Source organism: Schistocerca gregaria, chromosome 2, assembly GCF_023897955.1.
Source record: "Schistocerca gregaria isolate iqSchGreg1 chromosome 2, iqSchGreg1.2, whole genome shotgun sequence".
In the NCBI taxonomy this organism is placed as follows: domain Eukaryota; kingdom Metazoa; phylum Arthropoda; class Insecta; order Orthoptera; family Acrididae; genus Schistocerca; species Schistocerca gregaria.
In genome coordinates, this window is record NC_064921.1 from 414,665,559 (window position 1) to 414,682,737 (window position 17,179).

The window sequence follows — 17,179 nt, forward strand, 5'->3', positions numbered from 1 at the left end:
CAGTATTCTGACTGCAATCGTCTACATAATACTTTTATTTTATTTATCGTCACTTCCACGAAATATCACGACATAGGATAACTTTGAGTGCAAAACAATTTTATTCAAGTCCGCATCGAATTTTTAACATTATTGTTTCCCTTGTTGTCATAAGGTCAATTGCTCTTGTTTCATCCATCAAAGTATAATAACCCGGTGCTTTCTTATCTCGATCGCTACAATCCTTGAAACTGACGTCCCGTTAAGGTGTGTGTATAAACGATTTTAGATTTCACTTTGTACGAAATCCACACATTATCATTTGTCCACGCAGTTGTGAGTTGCTACCATACTCTTACATTTGTTTGACACAAATTTTAGCAATTTTGCTCAAATCTGCAACTCCAACTTCAAGGATTGCCCACATTTCATTTATGCGCAAGTATCCTGTCCACACGGTAAGATCTTCCTGCGCACATTTGTTGCGCGTAGATATTTGCGCATGTGGAACGTGGGGTCTGCACCATCCGTAGCTTCTGCATGCTTGTACTATCTGAGATAATTTCATTGTCTAGGTTTACAGTAGTTCAAAGATACGTTGGGATGTAGCCCAAACTGCGAAGGAATCATTTCGATTTAATAGAGGCGTCCAGCTTAGGAATTTAACACGCACACATTATACTCGATTAGATTGTTTCGTGAATTTGTTGCTTAGAAACTTTGGCACAAATTGCAAGTTTTAGAGACAAATGAATTTCCGGCATTGACATTAAAATCAGAAGCTGTTGTTGTACTTGCGACCAAACAAATTTTAAGGTGTTAAGTGACACATTTTATTGGTAGTTAGTTTTGAATTTATTTTAATAACCACAGAGATTTAATTACAAATCGACAGATCTTTGGCTGTACAGTCGTTTTGCATTTGTCATAGCTCCTTTCATCAAAAGAATGTTTATTTGCCTCTATTAATTGTTTTGAGCTAAGTAAGGTTGGGGAGGAAATTATACTTTTTGGTTTTATAATGGTATAACCGTTTGCAAATCGCGTCAACAGTGTCTTGTATTTGGTTCGATCAGTTAATTTCCTGTCAGTGAGTACGGAGTGAAGACCATCATGGCTGCGGAGCACCAGTATTTCTATGAGGATGAAGTTTATAGAGTTAATAAGAAGGGCAACATAGAGTTTGGCATGGTTTTGGAAAATTCAGAGCTTGTCAGTAGTGATGAGAATTCGGATGCAGAAGATGGTGGCCGTATGAAGAAAGGGCACATACGTGTTGCGTGGCACCCAACTGGAGTGGAAGAAGTCATTCCAGAGCGAAAGGTAAAAAAAATATGAAGTTGCTTTTTACTTGAAATTCCAAACATGTCGTGGATCACCTCTCCCTGACAAGAATTTGCAGAGGTTTTTGCATTAAATAAGGAAGATCAGTATGTAGTTAATCTTTGCCAAATGCGGCGAAGTGAAAGATCAATGTTTTGCATCACTGGGAGTGTTTTCGGTGCTGCAACCAACTTCAAGACAACTATTTTTCTAAGACTTTACGGCTCATGTTAATTCATAATTGTCTTTTCGGACTGTGGTGACTGAAATTACAGTCCCTCTTCGGTTTATATTATCTGCGAGCGTAAATTGTTATTGAATGCAGAGGAATCTCACATGGAGTGGTAATTGGAAAGGAATGGACCTATTCACATAAACTGATGATAAACGTCAAGTAACCATTAATTCTCAGGAATACAGAAGTCGAAGTAGCTTTTATCCGTGTCAATTTTAAGTTTGTTATTTTCAGTGAAATCTCGGAGGTTTGTGAAAAGTTGAATTAGGAATGTACTGTGTACGTTCATCAGAAAACATGGACGCAGAAGGTGCACCGAATGTTTGCTCGGGCATTCTATCAATTCCGATTAATCATTCTCAAGTTGATAACAATAACCTTCAGTGACTGCCATACAACACTGGTTACACTATTTGGATTGTCTGTATTTTGAATGCTCTTACAAATTTAGAGTTTTTAAATTCAAATGTGTATTCTCAAGCAACTGATAAATATCCCATTAAAATAGAGTTAATTAAGAACCACCATGATGTTTAGTGCACTCACTGTTTAATAAACAACATATCAGTTGCTTTCATTTTGAAACGCTGACTTTTCATTATTTTGGTTTGAAAGCCTGTGACCTGTAGTACATTAGTGATATATTCTATAAATTCATGACTATAGTGTGGCTAAATAAAATCACATAAAAAATTTATTGACTCTAATTTTATGTAAACAAGGCTGCCATATAATATAAACTTAATAGGTGGCCAAAGCTGATTCACTTGGACAAGGGAATAGTGTACCGCCCTTGCATTTTTCAAAGTTTGTGCTGTTTATGTACATGATATACATAGACATAACAATGATCTGAAATAAGTTTTCCGAATTTACCTTTAGTTTTTATCATGAATGCTGCATTGAAGGTGACATTAAAGATTGGGGAGAGCTCAAATAAACCTGTAGCCACAACCAAGATTTCAGTGTGACCCAGTGTCAGCTACTGAGTTACTTCAATGTTTCTGGATGGTAACAATGTAGCACTTTGTGAAGACCTCCTATTAATGTAGTTCACTGACAAAAAGTTCTTGGATATGTAACAACAAAAGCCATCTGCCTAGAGTAGACCTGCTCTGTATTTTTGCCATAACAATAATTACCTATTTTGAGGTCATAGAAAACTGTAAATTAACAAATTAATTACAACTTTTCGTTAACTCTTGACTATCAGCAAACCATTGCAGTTTCGAAGTAGGGTGATTCCATATCAATTGATACAGGGCAAGAGTGAATGTGTCGTATCATTATTTGTTAAAGTTCCACATGATACTGCTCTAAAACTACAATATTTTGATTTTCTGATTATTTTTTAAAATTCTGCAGACTTCTCTAAATGAGAGTATTTGTGAAAATGTAGTAATGAAAAGAAAAATTGTAATAAAGAAACCAAAAATGGTAGAGATCGAAAAATATTTTCCATAAATACTTTGTCCCCAATACTATGAGACATGATTAATACAAACACACTTCTGAGCTTTTATGAATTTCAAAATTATGTTTTGAAAATATGAACAGTCAGAGAATGTTAACTGTCATGAGAAATGACGAAGTGGAAGGACTGGTAACTGTCATCAATGACATTAATGCATGAAATTCTTAAACTGCCAAAATATTTGTACATAAAGGTGAAAGGATCTGAAATTTTTATTTGGAAATTATTTTTCTCCAAAGTCCCTATCCAAAATGTCCTAAAAATTTCATCGTATGTTAGTTGGTCATTGTACTTAGTGAATGTACAGTCAGAGTGAGCAATACTTGTCTGTACAAAATGTGAGAATTTTGTAGGTAGACCTAGCTCTGTTCTCAAGGTCAAAGAATCATGGACACTTAAATATTTAAATTGATAGCTTATTTTAAGTAAATGTGATGCAAAACAGGTATTTCTGAATGAAAATCACTTTACAACATTATATGTGAGTGGGAAAACAGTTGATAACTTTGTTCAGAAGCATCTTATAACAAAAATGAGATGTAGACTAATCATACCCATTTTTATTTTTTGGATATTATTCACAAATCATTATTGTCTTCTGTCATGACTTTCCATGATTTAAAATTGCCTACAGTTTAACAATCAACACTGCACTGTTGAAGACAGTTCATTTTTTTTAATCTGCTTTTTGTTGAACTTGTATAATAGAGCTGAATTTGCACACGTACAAGGATGATCCAACAAGAGCAGAACTTTGGAAATGGAAACTGCACATTGATCTTTTGCGATGGCCGTTTGAAAGTGTAATTAGGACCATGAGGTATCGTGAAGGAGACGGTGATATCTTGCAGCCCAAGAGAGATATCCTTGTCAGTTCCATTCCCAAGAAATGAAGGTGCTCACGACACAGTCTTCTAATGTATACTGTGGTCTCTGCATTTCACATGCAGTAACAGGCTGCATTTCATGGAGAACCATCTTTTTAATGTACGTGCCACTCCGAGACGCAACCCAGTAGTCACTTGACTGAATTCATACCACAGGCTTCATAGCAGACCACTCCTCACTCTATTTTTTTTTAACAGAATTCCTTTAATGTATTTTCATTTAGAATTAAGATTTTCATGTTTGTTACTAATGTTGATATGGTGTGCACAAATCTAGTAGCATCTCTTAAAGCATCAACAGCTTCATGCTAGAGATTAAATGTTGTTTCAAGATGTTTACAGGGGCTTCTTACCCCATCACATGCACTTTTTCCACGGCCTGTTGCTGAAAATATCCTTCTTTTTTTTCATTTATTCCTGTACTACCATGTTGATCAAGCTCATAAAGCTGAAAGTGGTTTTTAAAATGAGGTTCTGCAGCATCAGTTACATATACATGTTTAGGAAATGCATGGCCTCCAGATACTATTTCATCAATTATCATGCTGACAGTGCAGCATGCATGTGCCCTGTCATGAATGAAATCATCGCTGACAATAACAAAACAGTGTGATGTTCCAAGGAAGCATGCAACACATGTGAATATTGATACCTGTGAAGTGTGCCAGTGGTAACTTTCAATTTCATTCTGCAAAGCAACAGACCAGTTCTCAGCAAAGTCTAAATGAAGAACTAATGTGTCGGTGTTCTGTGATGTGGCTGATTTTACTTGTGCTACAGCCTGTCTTTGAATCATCTGGATATAATGATGGTGAGTTATTCCTTTCATGACCCAATACCTAACCTCTGTTACAAACTTCTCTGGCTCTGCTGTCTTCTTCACCAACTCTCTGCCCTCCCACTATGCATAAGTTAAGTCATTATCAGTATCCTGAAGGTGCAATGTTTCTACAGTCATCACTTCAGCACAGGACATGTTGCACACTTGGGCTACCAACATTTTATCTTGCTGCGTGCATATGCACCAAAGCATCAGGTCCATCTCTGTCATTGCTTATGGCAAAACAAACAAGTTTCAACTTAGTGCAGTAAATCCTTCACTGGCTGGCATTTTACCCATTTTGATTGTAAGGAGTAGAATGTTGTGACACCAATTTTTAAATTTAGGTTGTTCTTTTGCATTATGAGATATGTTTCTCATATTGATCTTGTCATCCATCTTTTTACCTTTTCACAATTTTCACTAACAGAGATAACATCATAAGCTTGGTTAGTACTTCGCCTGCTGCACTTTTTGTCTTCACTTAGATAATATTCCAGAGCAACAGTAGGTGTATCATCTTGCAATGGATTTCCACTGTAAGAATCTGAGCATGCCTAAATACCTTTCTCATTCTTTATTTTACGAGCTTTTGAAATCAAATAATGTGAGGAAGTGGGTATGCATTTCTGTATCTGCTGCTTTGAGTAGCTATCTGGTATCAGTGTCAGTAACTGTACCTTCTCCTGCAGAGATAGCAGTATTTAGCTGTAGAAACCACACATCACACTTCGATGCACCAAGTGCATCTACATTATACACTTCACAAAGTTTAGAAAAAGTTGCTTGTGTAAAATGTTTCAATTTCTTCAACTTTTCTTTTTACATACTGTTTTCTTCTTGTGCTTCTTACCTTTCCTGGACGCTTGGGGGGGGGGGGAGGGGGGGTATGTGGTAGGGGCCACGGCAGAAATACTAACATTCAACATGTCAACAACTTAAAATCCAGGAATACAAACATCTGCACTGTCTTCTTCAGTTTCACATTCGGAGGATGGTAATCCGTGGGTTGTCACTCAGTTTCTTCTTGCAGTGAGTGTAGCAATTCCTGCACAATGGCTGTGATTTCTTGAGGACCAAGATATTTATGCAGTACCTCCAACAGATTTCCAACAACTGTGAAGCATTTACTCCACTATTCTTAAGCACTACCTTCTTGTGTCTTTTTTTCATCGTCTACACACCTCACTCTTTCACTGTTGTATTTTCTCATTGACATTGTACCTAACAAAAAGTTCAAACCAAACACAAAACACTATGCAGAATGGTTTGTGTGCAAGTTCTCACTAGTTCGTTATAAACAGAATAACACTAGAAACAGTGTTGCCTACATGCATATCTTATTCTAGAAATTCAGTGATGTGAAATATGTAGAATGCTGAAAATTTTTTGAACACTTTACACAGATAAATATTTTCCACTGTGTTTGCACTGACTACTAACATATTAACCAACAATATTTTGTATAAGTCTCAAAAGTTTTCGGACAGCGGTTTTTGAGTAAATAATTCTTAAAAGCTTAGGCGATTTACATTTTCAGTATTAAATTTTTACATAGTACAGATTGCTGGACCAGAGAAAATACTGTTTGCAACTACATCAATAGTATCTGGTAATATGACAGAAAGTGTTCTGTAACTTTCCAAATCAGAAAAAAAATATTTTTTGAATTGGAAAAATTAACTTAAATTTCGTATTTTCATCTTAAATTTGTAAGTTAAAGGAAGCCCATCATGTCAACACAATAAGAGAGAGCTTTAATAAAAAACCTCTGCCAAGTCTCCAGTACTTTTGGACCATACCACATCAAAGGGACCAATATTAAGTGTCCCCACTCGAGCATCTCCAAATCTAATGAAATTTGGTGTGAAGGTTCTATTTGGTCTTTGATGGTTATATATCAAATTTCAGTTCAGTATCTTCAGTGGTTGAATTTTTAAGGGCCTTTAAATAGAGGCTACTCACCCTCACATAATGTATGATTGTGCAAATGTGGCAAGTTTGCTAGGGTTTAAAAAAAGTAATAGCACATGTTTGGTCATTTGCTTTAACATACATTGACAACTTTTCGTGGTGAATCACACCCTGGTAAAAACTTGGAATTTAGCCACACCTAAATATAGATACAAGCCTCTAAAGTGGCTAAAACATGCGTTGTGCTATTATGAGAGCCAAATTTTGACTGACTTCGGCTACTGTTCATATGTACTAATCACACCAAAACTTCAGAGGATTATTCTTATCTATGATGTCTGTATTTGGATCCAGTTTAAATAACATTGGATGCCTAGAAGAAAAGATTTGCAGCTGTGACGTGGGTCATATTTGGAATTTGGGGGGGGAGGCAATATTTCAACTGTATCTTATTCAATTTTATTTTCCCTTACCACAGCTGGAAAGAGCATGCTTTAAGCTTTCAGAGCAATATTATTTAATTTCTGTACTTTGCATGTTGGTGAGTAAGAATACCTATTCAAAAGTAGGAAAAAGAATTATCTTTAAATACGGAAAATTAACACAATTTGAAGTTCTAAATCAGAAAGTATGTAATTCTATAGTCTTAATAGTATACGATTTGCCTGTATTTTGGAGAATGTAGCTGTGGTAATAAGTGTTTTTACATTATTTTACAGTGTAGAATATAAATACAGTAAAACCTCAGAAAATGCTCTTAAGGTCATAAAATGTAGATGAACATATCAGAATTTTATGTCATTTAGAATGTTTTAACCCTACAATGCATGGTTGTGTATATATGCATTGTCCTTCAGTTTCCATTGACATTATAAAGCAGCAATAGTTTTTTAAGGTTCTATCTTCACAGCAGTGATACCTTACTGAAATACCATTTTCAGTTGTTGCTTTCATTATTGACATGTTTCACTGTCAGTCCTCTGTGGGGTGTGATCTTTAGTGTTGACATTGTACAGTCTTAGTGTTGAATACTGAGGGTTGGAATAATCAGTAATCATTTTTGTAAGCACAAAAATAATATGTTTTGATGGCCTAGTTTGTATATTTTATATACAAACAAGACTGAATTTTCTTTGCTTCAAAGCTGGATATTCATAAGCTTTCAAAATTGCTTGTTAGAGGTCAAAAAACTCTTGTATAAAATTAACCAAGAGACTCCTTTACCGAGCTATTTTGGTGGATCAGACAGAGCCGATAGTCATAAGTCATCACCATAAGTCAATTACAGTCAGTTAATAAAACTTCACCAATAGACAAGGAGCTTCTATGATGTAGGTGTAGGCTTGATTTTACTGAAGATGCCCAAATTTGTCCATACCATGATATCTTGTTGAGACAAAATTTCAGTTCCTGCAGAAGATTTGTTGCAACCCATTTGGTAAAGAAAAATATGTAACCAAGAAGGCTTTAACAGCAGTGACCACTTCAATGCCTGACAGGACGAAATTATTGACTAAAGAGTTTAAACTTTGTCAGAAAAATTTCTACCAAATGTAGACAAGAAGTGGTCCAGAAAGAATCGTCCCACCAGGATAATCAAGAATCACCATCCACTGAAGAGTTGAATGTTGTTGAAGCTTGCTTTACTGGTAACATTTCATTATCATCACATGGAGAGTCATCATTAAAGGTTCAACAGATTAGCAGAAGGGATTCATTGGGATACATAAAGCGCATAGTTCTGAAAGCATAAGGTAGCATTACGAAGATAATTGCCACAGCTGCTGGTGAGCCAAGTAGATATTGCTCAGATACAAACAGAAGAGTGCCAAAAATTTAAAGATATGGGTATCTTAATTGAAGAACTTAAGCTTCAGGCTTCAAAAAATTGTAGTGAAGTTCAAATTTTGACCCTGGCCCAAAATAGGTAGACTATTGAAAAAAGGGTTAAAGAATTTGCTGTTTCAACTAAAATGGAGTAGTGGCCTAGGAAACTAAAGATAAAAGATGGGATTTTGACAAAACATGCAAAGTGAAAAGGGAAAAAGCTCAACAATGAAGTACAATGAAATATCCTCGCTTTTTTTTTAAGATGATGATTTTTTGTGTTTATGCCCATGCTAAAAGGCATGTGTTGCAGTAAAAATAAATGGGAAAAAAATTCACAAGCAGAAACATCTGCTCATTTCAAATCTGAAAGAAATTTTCATTGCTTATTGTAAGCTGTATGGAAATCGACTGAGCTTTTCAAATTTTTGTAAGCTCAGGCTGAAATGGTGTACGTTAGTTGGTGCTTCTGGAGCACATTCAATACGTGTGTGTGCAATTCACCAAAATGTTAAATTAATGTTGCCTTCAGAAACCTCCGTCCAAGATGATACAATGTTTTGAAGGAAAGAAAACTGTATGAAGTATGGAATCAAAAGATTGTAGGATTGTATGCTGCAATGTTGTGCGGACTGTTGAGGAAAAATACAGCTAGAGGCTTTTCTCAAAGATGCTTTTACAGAATGTGACCCTGAAGAAACAATGTAATACCAACAATAGGTCCATACTGACACACACACATTGGAGACATGCCAGAGAACTGTTAAATCCTTCATGGAGACACTGATTTTGAAAATTACCAGTTTAAGAAGCCATCACATGTGACAAAACACTAGAGTTTATACCTTAAGCAGCTAAAAAGAAATCTAGCCAAAAATGAATTAGCCTAATTATATTTATGTATTTTGCTGAGAATTATTCATTTGTTGTTGAAGTTCTTCTGCAAGGTTTTAGTTAGGCCACATGCATTTGTTATGGTTATTGGTGACAAAGAATGTCAGGGTATTAGCATTTGTATAATCAGCAACTGTCTCCATCAATGATACCATCGCTGTCCATGCCTTTCAAATAAAGTTTCACATGAACAAGATAATTTCCTCATTAGCTTTATGCACTGACATGGTTCTGCCCGTTCCTTCCACTGTCCAGCTACTAGACATGCCTGCTGCTTTCCTGAGCAACATACTTTCATGAATTTAGAAGCACAGTCATCATCACCACCACCGCCACCACCACCAGGAGGACAACACAGTTTTCCTCAATCTGTCCTTGACAAAATTGTAAAACTATTTAACCAAAAATGGAACCGACTCTTTAGTGTTTTTGTTTTGCAAATTTGCTGTCTTGTGTATTGTACTTTTTTATGGCATATGTTTGAAACTGATTTATATACTCAAAAAAAATTAAGTTTGGGACGTAATGAGCAAAATATTCCACTTTTCAGTCTTCTCGAAGTGATAAAATAACAACTTTCAAAATGTATTTTTACCTGTCAATGTGATAGATCCCAAAATTGAATAATATAGCTTTGAAAGCTTAAAGCATGCTCTTTCAAGCTATGAAAAAAAAGAGAGAGCGAATTGAATAAGACATGGTTGAGGTACTGCCTCCCAAAGAAATATAAAATTTGCATGTAGAAAATTTTGCCCAACATCGCAGCTGCATATCTTTTCTTCTAGTCATCCAATGTTATTTAAATTTGATCCATATATAGACATCATAGTTAGGAATAACCCTCTGAAGTTCTGATGTGATTGGTTAATTTGAAAAGTAGCAGTGGTTGGTCAAACCTTGGCTCTCAGAATAACAAAACGAATTTATTAGCCACTTTAGAGGCTTATATCTACATTTAGGTGTGGCTAAATCCCAAATTTTTGCCATCGTGTGATTCACTACAAAAAGTTGTCTACATATATTAAAACAAATAACCAATTGTGTGCTAGAACTTTTAAAAAAGCCTAGCAAACTTGTCACATTTGCACCTTTGTATGTGGTGCAAAGATGAGTAGCCTCTCTTTAAAAGCCCCTAGAAATTCAACCACTGAAATTTGATATATAAACATTAAAGACCATATAGAATCTCCACATCAAATTTCATTAGATTTGGAGATGGTAGAGTGTGGACTCCTGGTTCTCTTGACATGAAATGACCCAGTCACATTTTTTTGTTCTCTACTGTTTTAAGAGTTTTTTACAAAATATACATTCTAAATGTAAATGAAAATTCTTTCTCTCTTAACACTTATAATAAATAGGTCTAATATATTTTTTTCCAGTGAAATTCACGACCACGAGTTGGTGTGACCTGTACAATTTGAGATGGATTCACCCAGTAAATATTCACAAATGCACAATAGATGCAAAAACAGATCTGCTCTTCATATACTGATGTTGAATCTTAAGTTTGGCACAGAGAAGAGGGAAAACACAAAGATGCTCTGATAATGTTTTCAGTAGTAACAAAACTAAAATACTTGCTTGTAGCCAAATAAATATGTATTTTATATTGTCTCTGCAGACATTTTATTCATTGTAGGGTCCATGTCCCACATCATAAGTTTTATCTCGAATGTGAGCTGTGGAATGTGGACATAACTAGTTTACTATGACTGAAATTGGAACTGAAGAAGAAATATTCCAACTGAACTAAAATTTGTGGACAGGACATTGAGAACTAATAGAGAGACTACGAAATTATAGACAATACAGTAAATCCGAGTGAGAGCTTTCAGAATAATTAACTTTGAATGAGTGATTTGTTTGATGTTTCTTTCCTGTTTACAGATTAGATTTTATGGAAGAAGGAAAATGTTGACAGATAAAAACATCTAGACAGGAATTCAGGAGATATCTTTTGCTTACAACTACTTTAATTTTTTGGGAATTTAAGCAGATAATTAAGGCCTACACACAAATGAATGCTTACTAAATACATGAAGTCAATTGAAGCATAGACTCAAATGAAATGAGCGTGAATGACAACCAGCAGCAGTAATATGAGGAGAACTTCTGTGACTAAGTATTGTGGCAACAATGTCAGCTGTTGAGTGCCATCATTAGGTGAAAAATTGTTGTGATACCTCAATTGAAATAGGGACATATTTCGTATGTAATGTGGAAAGGGAAGTGTAATAAAATAACTGTTACATCAATAATTCTGAAGAAATGAAATTGCTTATCGCATTGCAATTACATTCATACATTTCCACAGGTACTATTGCTCCTCTTATGGAATTTAAGAAAAAAACACAACTGCATGATTAAAACCTAATAAGCTTTTTGAGATACAATTTATAACTATGACAAGTAACAATGATATTTCAGCTATATTAGCATATTATCTGTTCTGTAATCATGTTTATTCCTTTGCTGACACAGACAGATTTCCAGTTGGAAAATGGCACCACAATACTTTCACATAGGAGGTAACATGTGAGGACACAGTATGTCTGTGATGTACTATTGTGCCATTAGTTCCATCTGTCACTGCCAGCTATGACACTAAAATCATACTCAGTGGCTCCCTACACAATGACATCAGGAGTAGCCCAGTCTCCAAAAGACGGATTAATGTGATGTAACCCCCAGGCCACCACCATACTTGCCACTGGTCGTATGGCTTAGTGCAGAACTAAGATTCATCAATGAACACAGTGCGGCATCATTCACTACCAGTCCATCCTTCCTGGTCACAGTACCACTCCAAACACAACCATTTTTACTGTGGCATTAATGGCAACTTGTATGTGGAACGGTAATTCCCTAGTCCAGCTGCTGCTGCTGGTCTCCAATCAATGGTCTGGGAAGACACAGCATGTTAGAGAGATTACCTTACATGTTCTCGGGTGGCAAGTGCAGATGTGAAGGGATTACAATCTGCTCAGTGCACAATACGGCAACCCTTCTGTATGATGGTCAGTCATGATTGACCAGAGCCTTAACAAGGAATATGCAAACCCTCATGTTGCCATGAGCCCTACATTGATCCAAATGCCTCACAAATCTGGGTATTGCATGTTTGACCACCCAGCCAAATGGGAGACCCCTTTAAAGTTCTTTCAGCTGCTGATAATGCTGCCTCATACAATTACTCATGGTCTCTGCGTCCTTCATAGTGATCACTCGACATCTGACTTTGCTTATGCCCCCTTACATTCCATACCACTCCTGATAATGAAACAAAACACGAACAATGCTAAAGTGTTCTGGTGGCCTTTCTATCTGTTACAGAAAATTATAACTCTGAACCATTAACAAAACCACTGATGATGTGTAAAGGTATGAAGTTGCATTGATGTCCAACCGTGTCTTCTTAAGTGCTACCCTTGTCAGGTAGTACAGATTTTCAGACGCTGTTTGAGAACAATTTAGTGGCACAATTACATGGCAATACATATTGATGATTCTGTGCGCAAAGATGAATTACGCTCCAGGCAAATCACTTAGTGAAGATGCAGCTAAGATATAAGCATTATTTGATGTGGCATAATGTGCCACTGCCTCTACATGCAATGAACATTCTGTTGAAGTACAAGGATATATGTCAGTTGTAGGATTTGTGACAAAAAATTAGTTGTATCAAGTTGTTTATTATTAGGCCATCTGCCAGGCCACATGTTGCATATTCTCAGTCTCTCAGGCAAGAAAAATAGTCTTAATATACCTGTTGAGCACTGTGCTTTTATATGTTTGTTTCTATCATTACATTGGGACCCCTGTTACTTTACTGGACAGTGCGGCGGAATGCCATGCCAAGGGGCCCGGGTTCGATTCCCAGCTGGGGCAGGAGATTTTCTCTGACCACTGCCTGGGTTTTATGTTGTCTTTATCATCATTTTATCCCCATCTCCAATGCACAAGTCACCCAATGTGGCGTTGAATGCAATAAATATTTGCCCTTGGCGGCTGAAATTCCCCGAATGGGGGACTCGCGGCCCACAATGCTGTACTCTCATTTCCATTTCCAGAGCAGTTCATATTTTATAATGGTGATAATCAACGGTTTGAACGGTTTGTTAATAAGTTGCTGCCCATCTTCATAAATTTCCATACCCCATTTTTCCCATCCGCCATTCTGTTTTAACATTTTCATATATTCATAAAATGCTGTTTGCCTAACATTTCTTTTTTTGTCATTTTTACACTGTAACTTTAATTTTGTCTTGCTTGAGTACTAATGGCTGCAACGTCATGCCTGCTAAAAGTGAAAACTAGAACAACCACCACCACAACCCACAACCAGAGATGAATTGAAGATACTGCTGGAGTGTAGGTAGCATTGTATGTACACCACAGAAAAAAAAGACATGGGTGTAGTGACAGAATGTGCATTTCAAGGCAAAATGTTCTAGTAGAAAAAAGAATAGAAATCTGTCAGAAGACATTACATTCTTAGAAGTGCAGTGCTGTCACACTAATGTCTAAAACCAATTTTATGCTAGTAAGTGCTTACATTTAACAGTAACAAATCAAAATAAACCACTGGCTACATGAATTCCATTCTTCTTGAAAATCAAATGTAGTTTGCTCACTTTGCAATTGAAGGGTCTGCTACAAAAAAAAAGTTGCTTCATTTTTCCAAGCTTTTTAATAATTAAAATTTTTTTTTTGAAAATGGAATTCCAGATGTGAGTAAATTTTCTTTCTTGTGAAATTCATTAGTAATTATTTCATACTAGAACAGTATCTTCACTGAAAGTTATATCTTAGAAATCTTGGGACACATTTCTTGTAGGAGGTATCTTTTTCATGACACAGCAATGTCCTGTAGTTTTTTAGGAAATAGATTTCATAAAAAATACAATCTAGGCCTACAATTGTTTTATATTGTTAATAGAAACTAGTGGAAAAATACAGTACATAATTTGGTATTACAAACAGAATTAAATTTTACTATCTCCAAATGTCCCCCATGTAACATGTCCCTCATTTGGTACACTGTCTGTGTGGGATCCATCTTTCACACTGTATGTTTAAAGAAACTGTTTCTGTTATTTCTGATTAATAATTTTATAAGCTGTTAATAGTTTAGCAGACGAAATAAAATGCGTTCTTTATTATGCATTCTACTAAAACTAATGTGCAGTAGCTACCATAAATAATAATATATGCATTATGTTTCATTTTAATTTTTTAGTGTGTTCATATGATATTGGTGATATCGGTGACACATTTAATTTGATGTGTGGAAAATTTTTCATTAATGTGGTTCACTGAAGAAATATTTTTCAGTAATGTGTAATTTTTATTGAACCTATTTCGAAATTATAAAATTTGAGTGCTGCTGCTGCTACTGCAACAATAGCTGTTGAAAGTTACATCTGCCGGTGGAAGATTCGTATAGTAATGATTGAGAGTTGGATACATACAGGCCAATAAACATAATCAAATAATGTTTCCCAGTTCTGTGAAATTTGCACAATGATTCCTCAGATACAAATATCCAGGGACAAATGAAAGGATGTTGTTCATGGTAATGATGCTTACACGAGTCTGTGACTGAAGTAGTTCAGCAAGGCAGAGAATGATCTAGCCATAGTCACTTTCATGATGTTTTGGTTCAGTTGACAGATTTTGAAACCTCAAATCATATTACCAAAGGTTATTTTCTTGTGCAGCCAAAAAGTAGACAGCAAAGTAATATGGTTCAGCTGAACATGATTTTTTTACCATGTGTTATAAACTATCAAAATTCTTTGAATTAAAGATCCTAGTTGCAGAACCACTTGAAACAAGTTTGTGTTCACACAGCAAAGCTGACAACATTCTGTGATAGAATGAGGCAAGAGACGATACATCTATTGCTCCTTTTTCTTCCAACCGGACAATGAACAAGCAAAGGGTCAATTTAAAGTTTTGTTTTAGGCTTGGCAAGACACCAAAGGAAACACGTCAAATGCTGGTACGTGTTTATGGGGATAAAGTGCTGTCTGTGAACTGTGTGTATGAGTGGTTCGCCTATTTTGGAGGAGGCTGGGAGAGTGTTTCTGACAGTCCCCCTAGCGGACAACCAGTGACTGCCATCAGTGACAAAAACATTGAGAAAGTCGATTAGTTGTCCTTTTCTAGTTTTCTATTACGTCAGGGGATGAGTCTGGTGGCCAATAGAAGGATCCAATTATCACTTTATGCCCATTCCTAATACTGAGTTTTGCCCAACAGTCTTACACGCAGCTTCAATTTCTGTCTCTGAGGAGTAGAGCTTTTTGCCTAGTGTGACAAATACACGCCCTCCATTTCCCATTTGCCTATCCTTTCAATATACTCTTAAATTTTCCCCCAAAATCTCACAGCTATCCATTTCATGTTTCATCCACCTTTCTCTACTTAGTATTATATGAACTTCACTGCTATTCAGGAGCATTTCAAACACTGGCACTCCATTGTGAATGCATTGGCAGTTAACCATTAGATTTTAAAACTCTCACCTGTGGGCAGCATTTCTTTTGATCTTGCTATGATACTTCCAGGTTTCCTGCAGCTATCATTATCTGGATTGGATGGAGAGTCATCTAGTCTAAAAAAATACCGTGTGTTTGCACCCCACACTCATTCAGCTCCCTGAGTAGCATCCTCTGGTGATGTGCAGTGCACACCTGAGACATATTGGGTGACCATGCAGTTCCCAGCCCTGTGGCGTAAGTTCAGGAAGTCACAGTCTAGCTTGTCACAGAACTTTGAAGCATCTGGTCCAGTCCTTACAGTTGACTTAGAACCAAAAGGGCCATGACTAGTTCTGTGGACAATGCTGCAAATTGTGAGCTTTGTTGAAACTCCATGCGCAAGGCTGGTCTCCTCAATCTTCTCTGCCAGTCGCTGGAATGATCATGGAGTTCAGACAACAGGCATAATTTGTTCCAATATGTGCCACAGTCTGCAGTTGGGCACCACATTCCGTCAGTGGCTGCCAGAATAGCCTCTTAAACATGCTGAATGAGGCTCCCAGAGGTGTACACATTGAGTCCCTTGCTGCCATTTCCCTAAGTGGTGCTGTCATTCATCATACGTCTGAACCAAAAAACTCATACTGATAACTTACGAAAATATAGTTTTGTAAGCATCTGAAAATTCTCTTTTTCTTACATAATCATACAATGAAATTAGAGAATGATTGTTTTGAATGAGGATAGGCCTGTTGTTCTCAAAAATTTTAAAAGAGGACAATAAGTTTGAGCCGACAATTGATGATATCAGTTTGAATTTATCATGGCACTCGTGAATGTTCAAAATTTCACCATATATCACACTACAAATGGGTTTTGATACACTCAATGAAAGATTATGCAAAAGTGATGCAAACAATAAAATATGGAAATCTAGAATTTCAAATCAAGGCACGAATCTTGTACATTTGGAGTCGCACAAAGGAAAATTCTGAAGCTGGCTTTTATATATAAAGCAAGATGTTATGAGAATATACCTGCATCTTTATCATCAGAAATTTTTTGTTGTGCGTTAGATAATCCTTACACACCAGACACTGTTCAGTTGTACTAGTGGTTTCTGACTGAAATGTTATTGTAGGATTTGGATCCTCTGTTTTTCATTTCTTCATCCTGTCAAATTATGTGAACATGCAGAACGTAAACCATTATGTGTAAGAAAATCCTCTTCAGTGCATTGAACAGCTGTTGCAGAGCATTAAGACTTCGTTGATGTGCTTTTTCTGGGCCAGATGTATTTTTGTCCTCCCTTTAGTATATATCAATATTTTTAAAAAA

At 36.2% G+C, this 17,179-nt stretch overlaps 1 protein-coding gene across 4 annotated transcripts in view; it reads left to right on the top strand.

Moving 5' to 3' along the window:
* The first annotated feature begins 500 nt into the window (after positions 1 to 500).
* LOC126323532 ((E3-independent) E2 ubiquitin-conjugating enzyme UBE2O) overlaps positions 501 to 17,179 on the top strand; it is a 209,386-nt gene continuing 192,707 nt past the window's right edge. Inside the window, exon 1 of one of the 4 annotated variants that reach the window (XM_049994692.1) lies at positions 501 to 1,302. In XM_049994692.1, coding sequence (XP_049850649.1) covers positions 1,093 to 1,302 — 210 coding nt within the window. In that variant the 5' untranslated portion in view covers positions 501 to 1,092. The remainder of the gene's footprint in view (positions 1,303 to 17,179) is intronic. The other 3 variants (XM_049994689.1, XM_049994693.1, XM_049994691.1) reach the window with 3 other exon arrangements.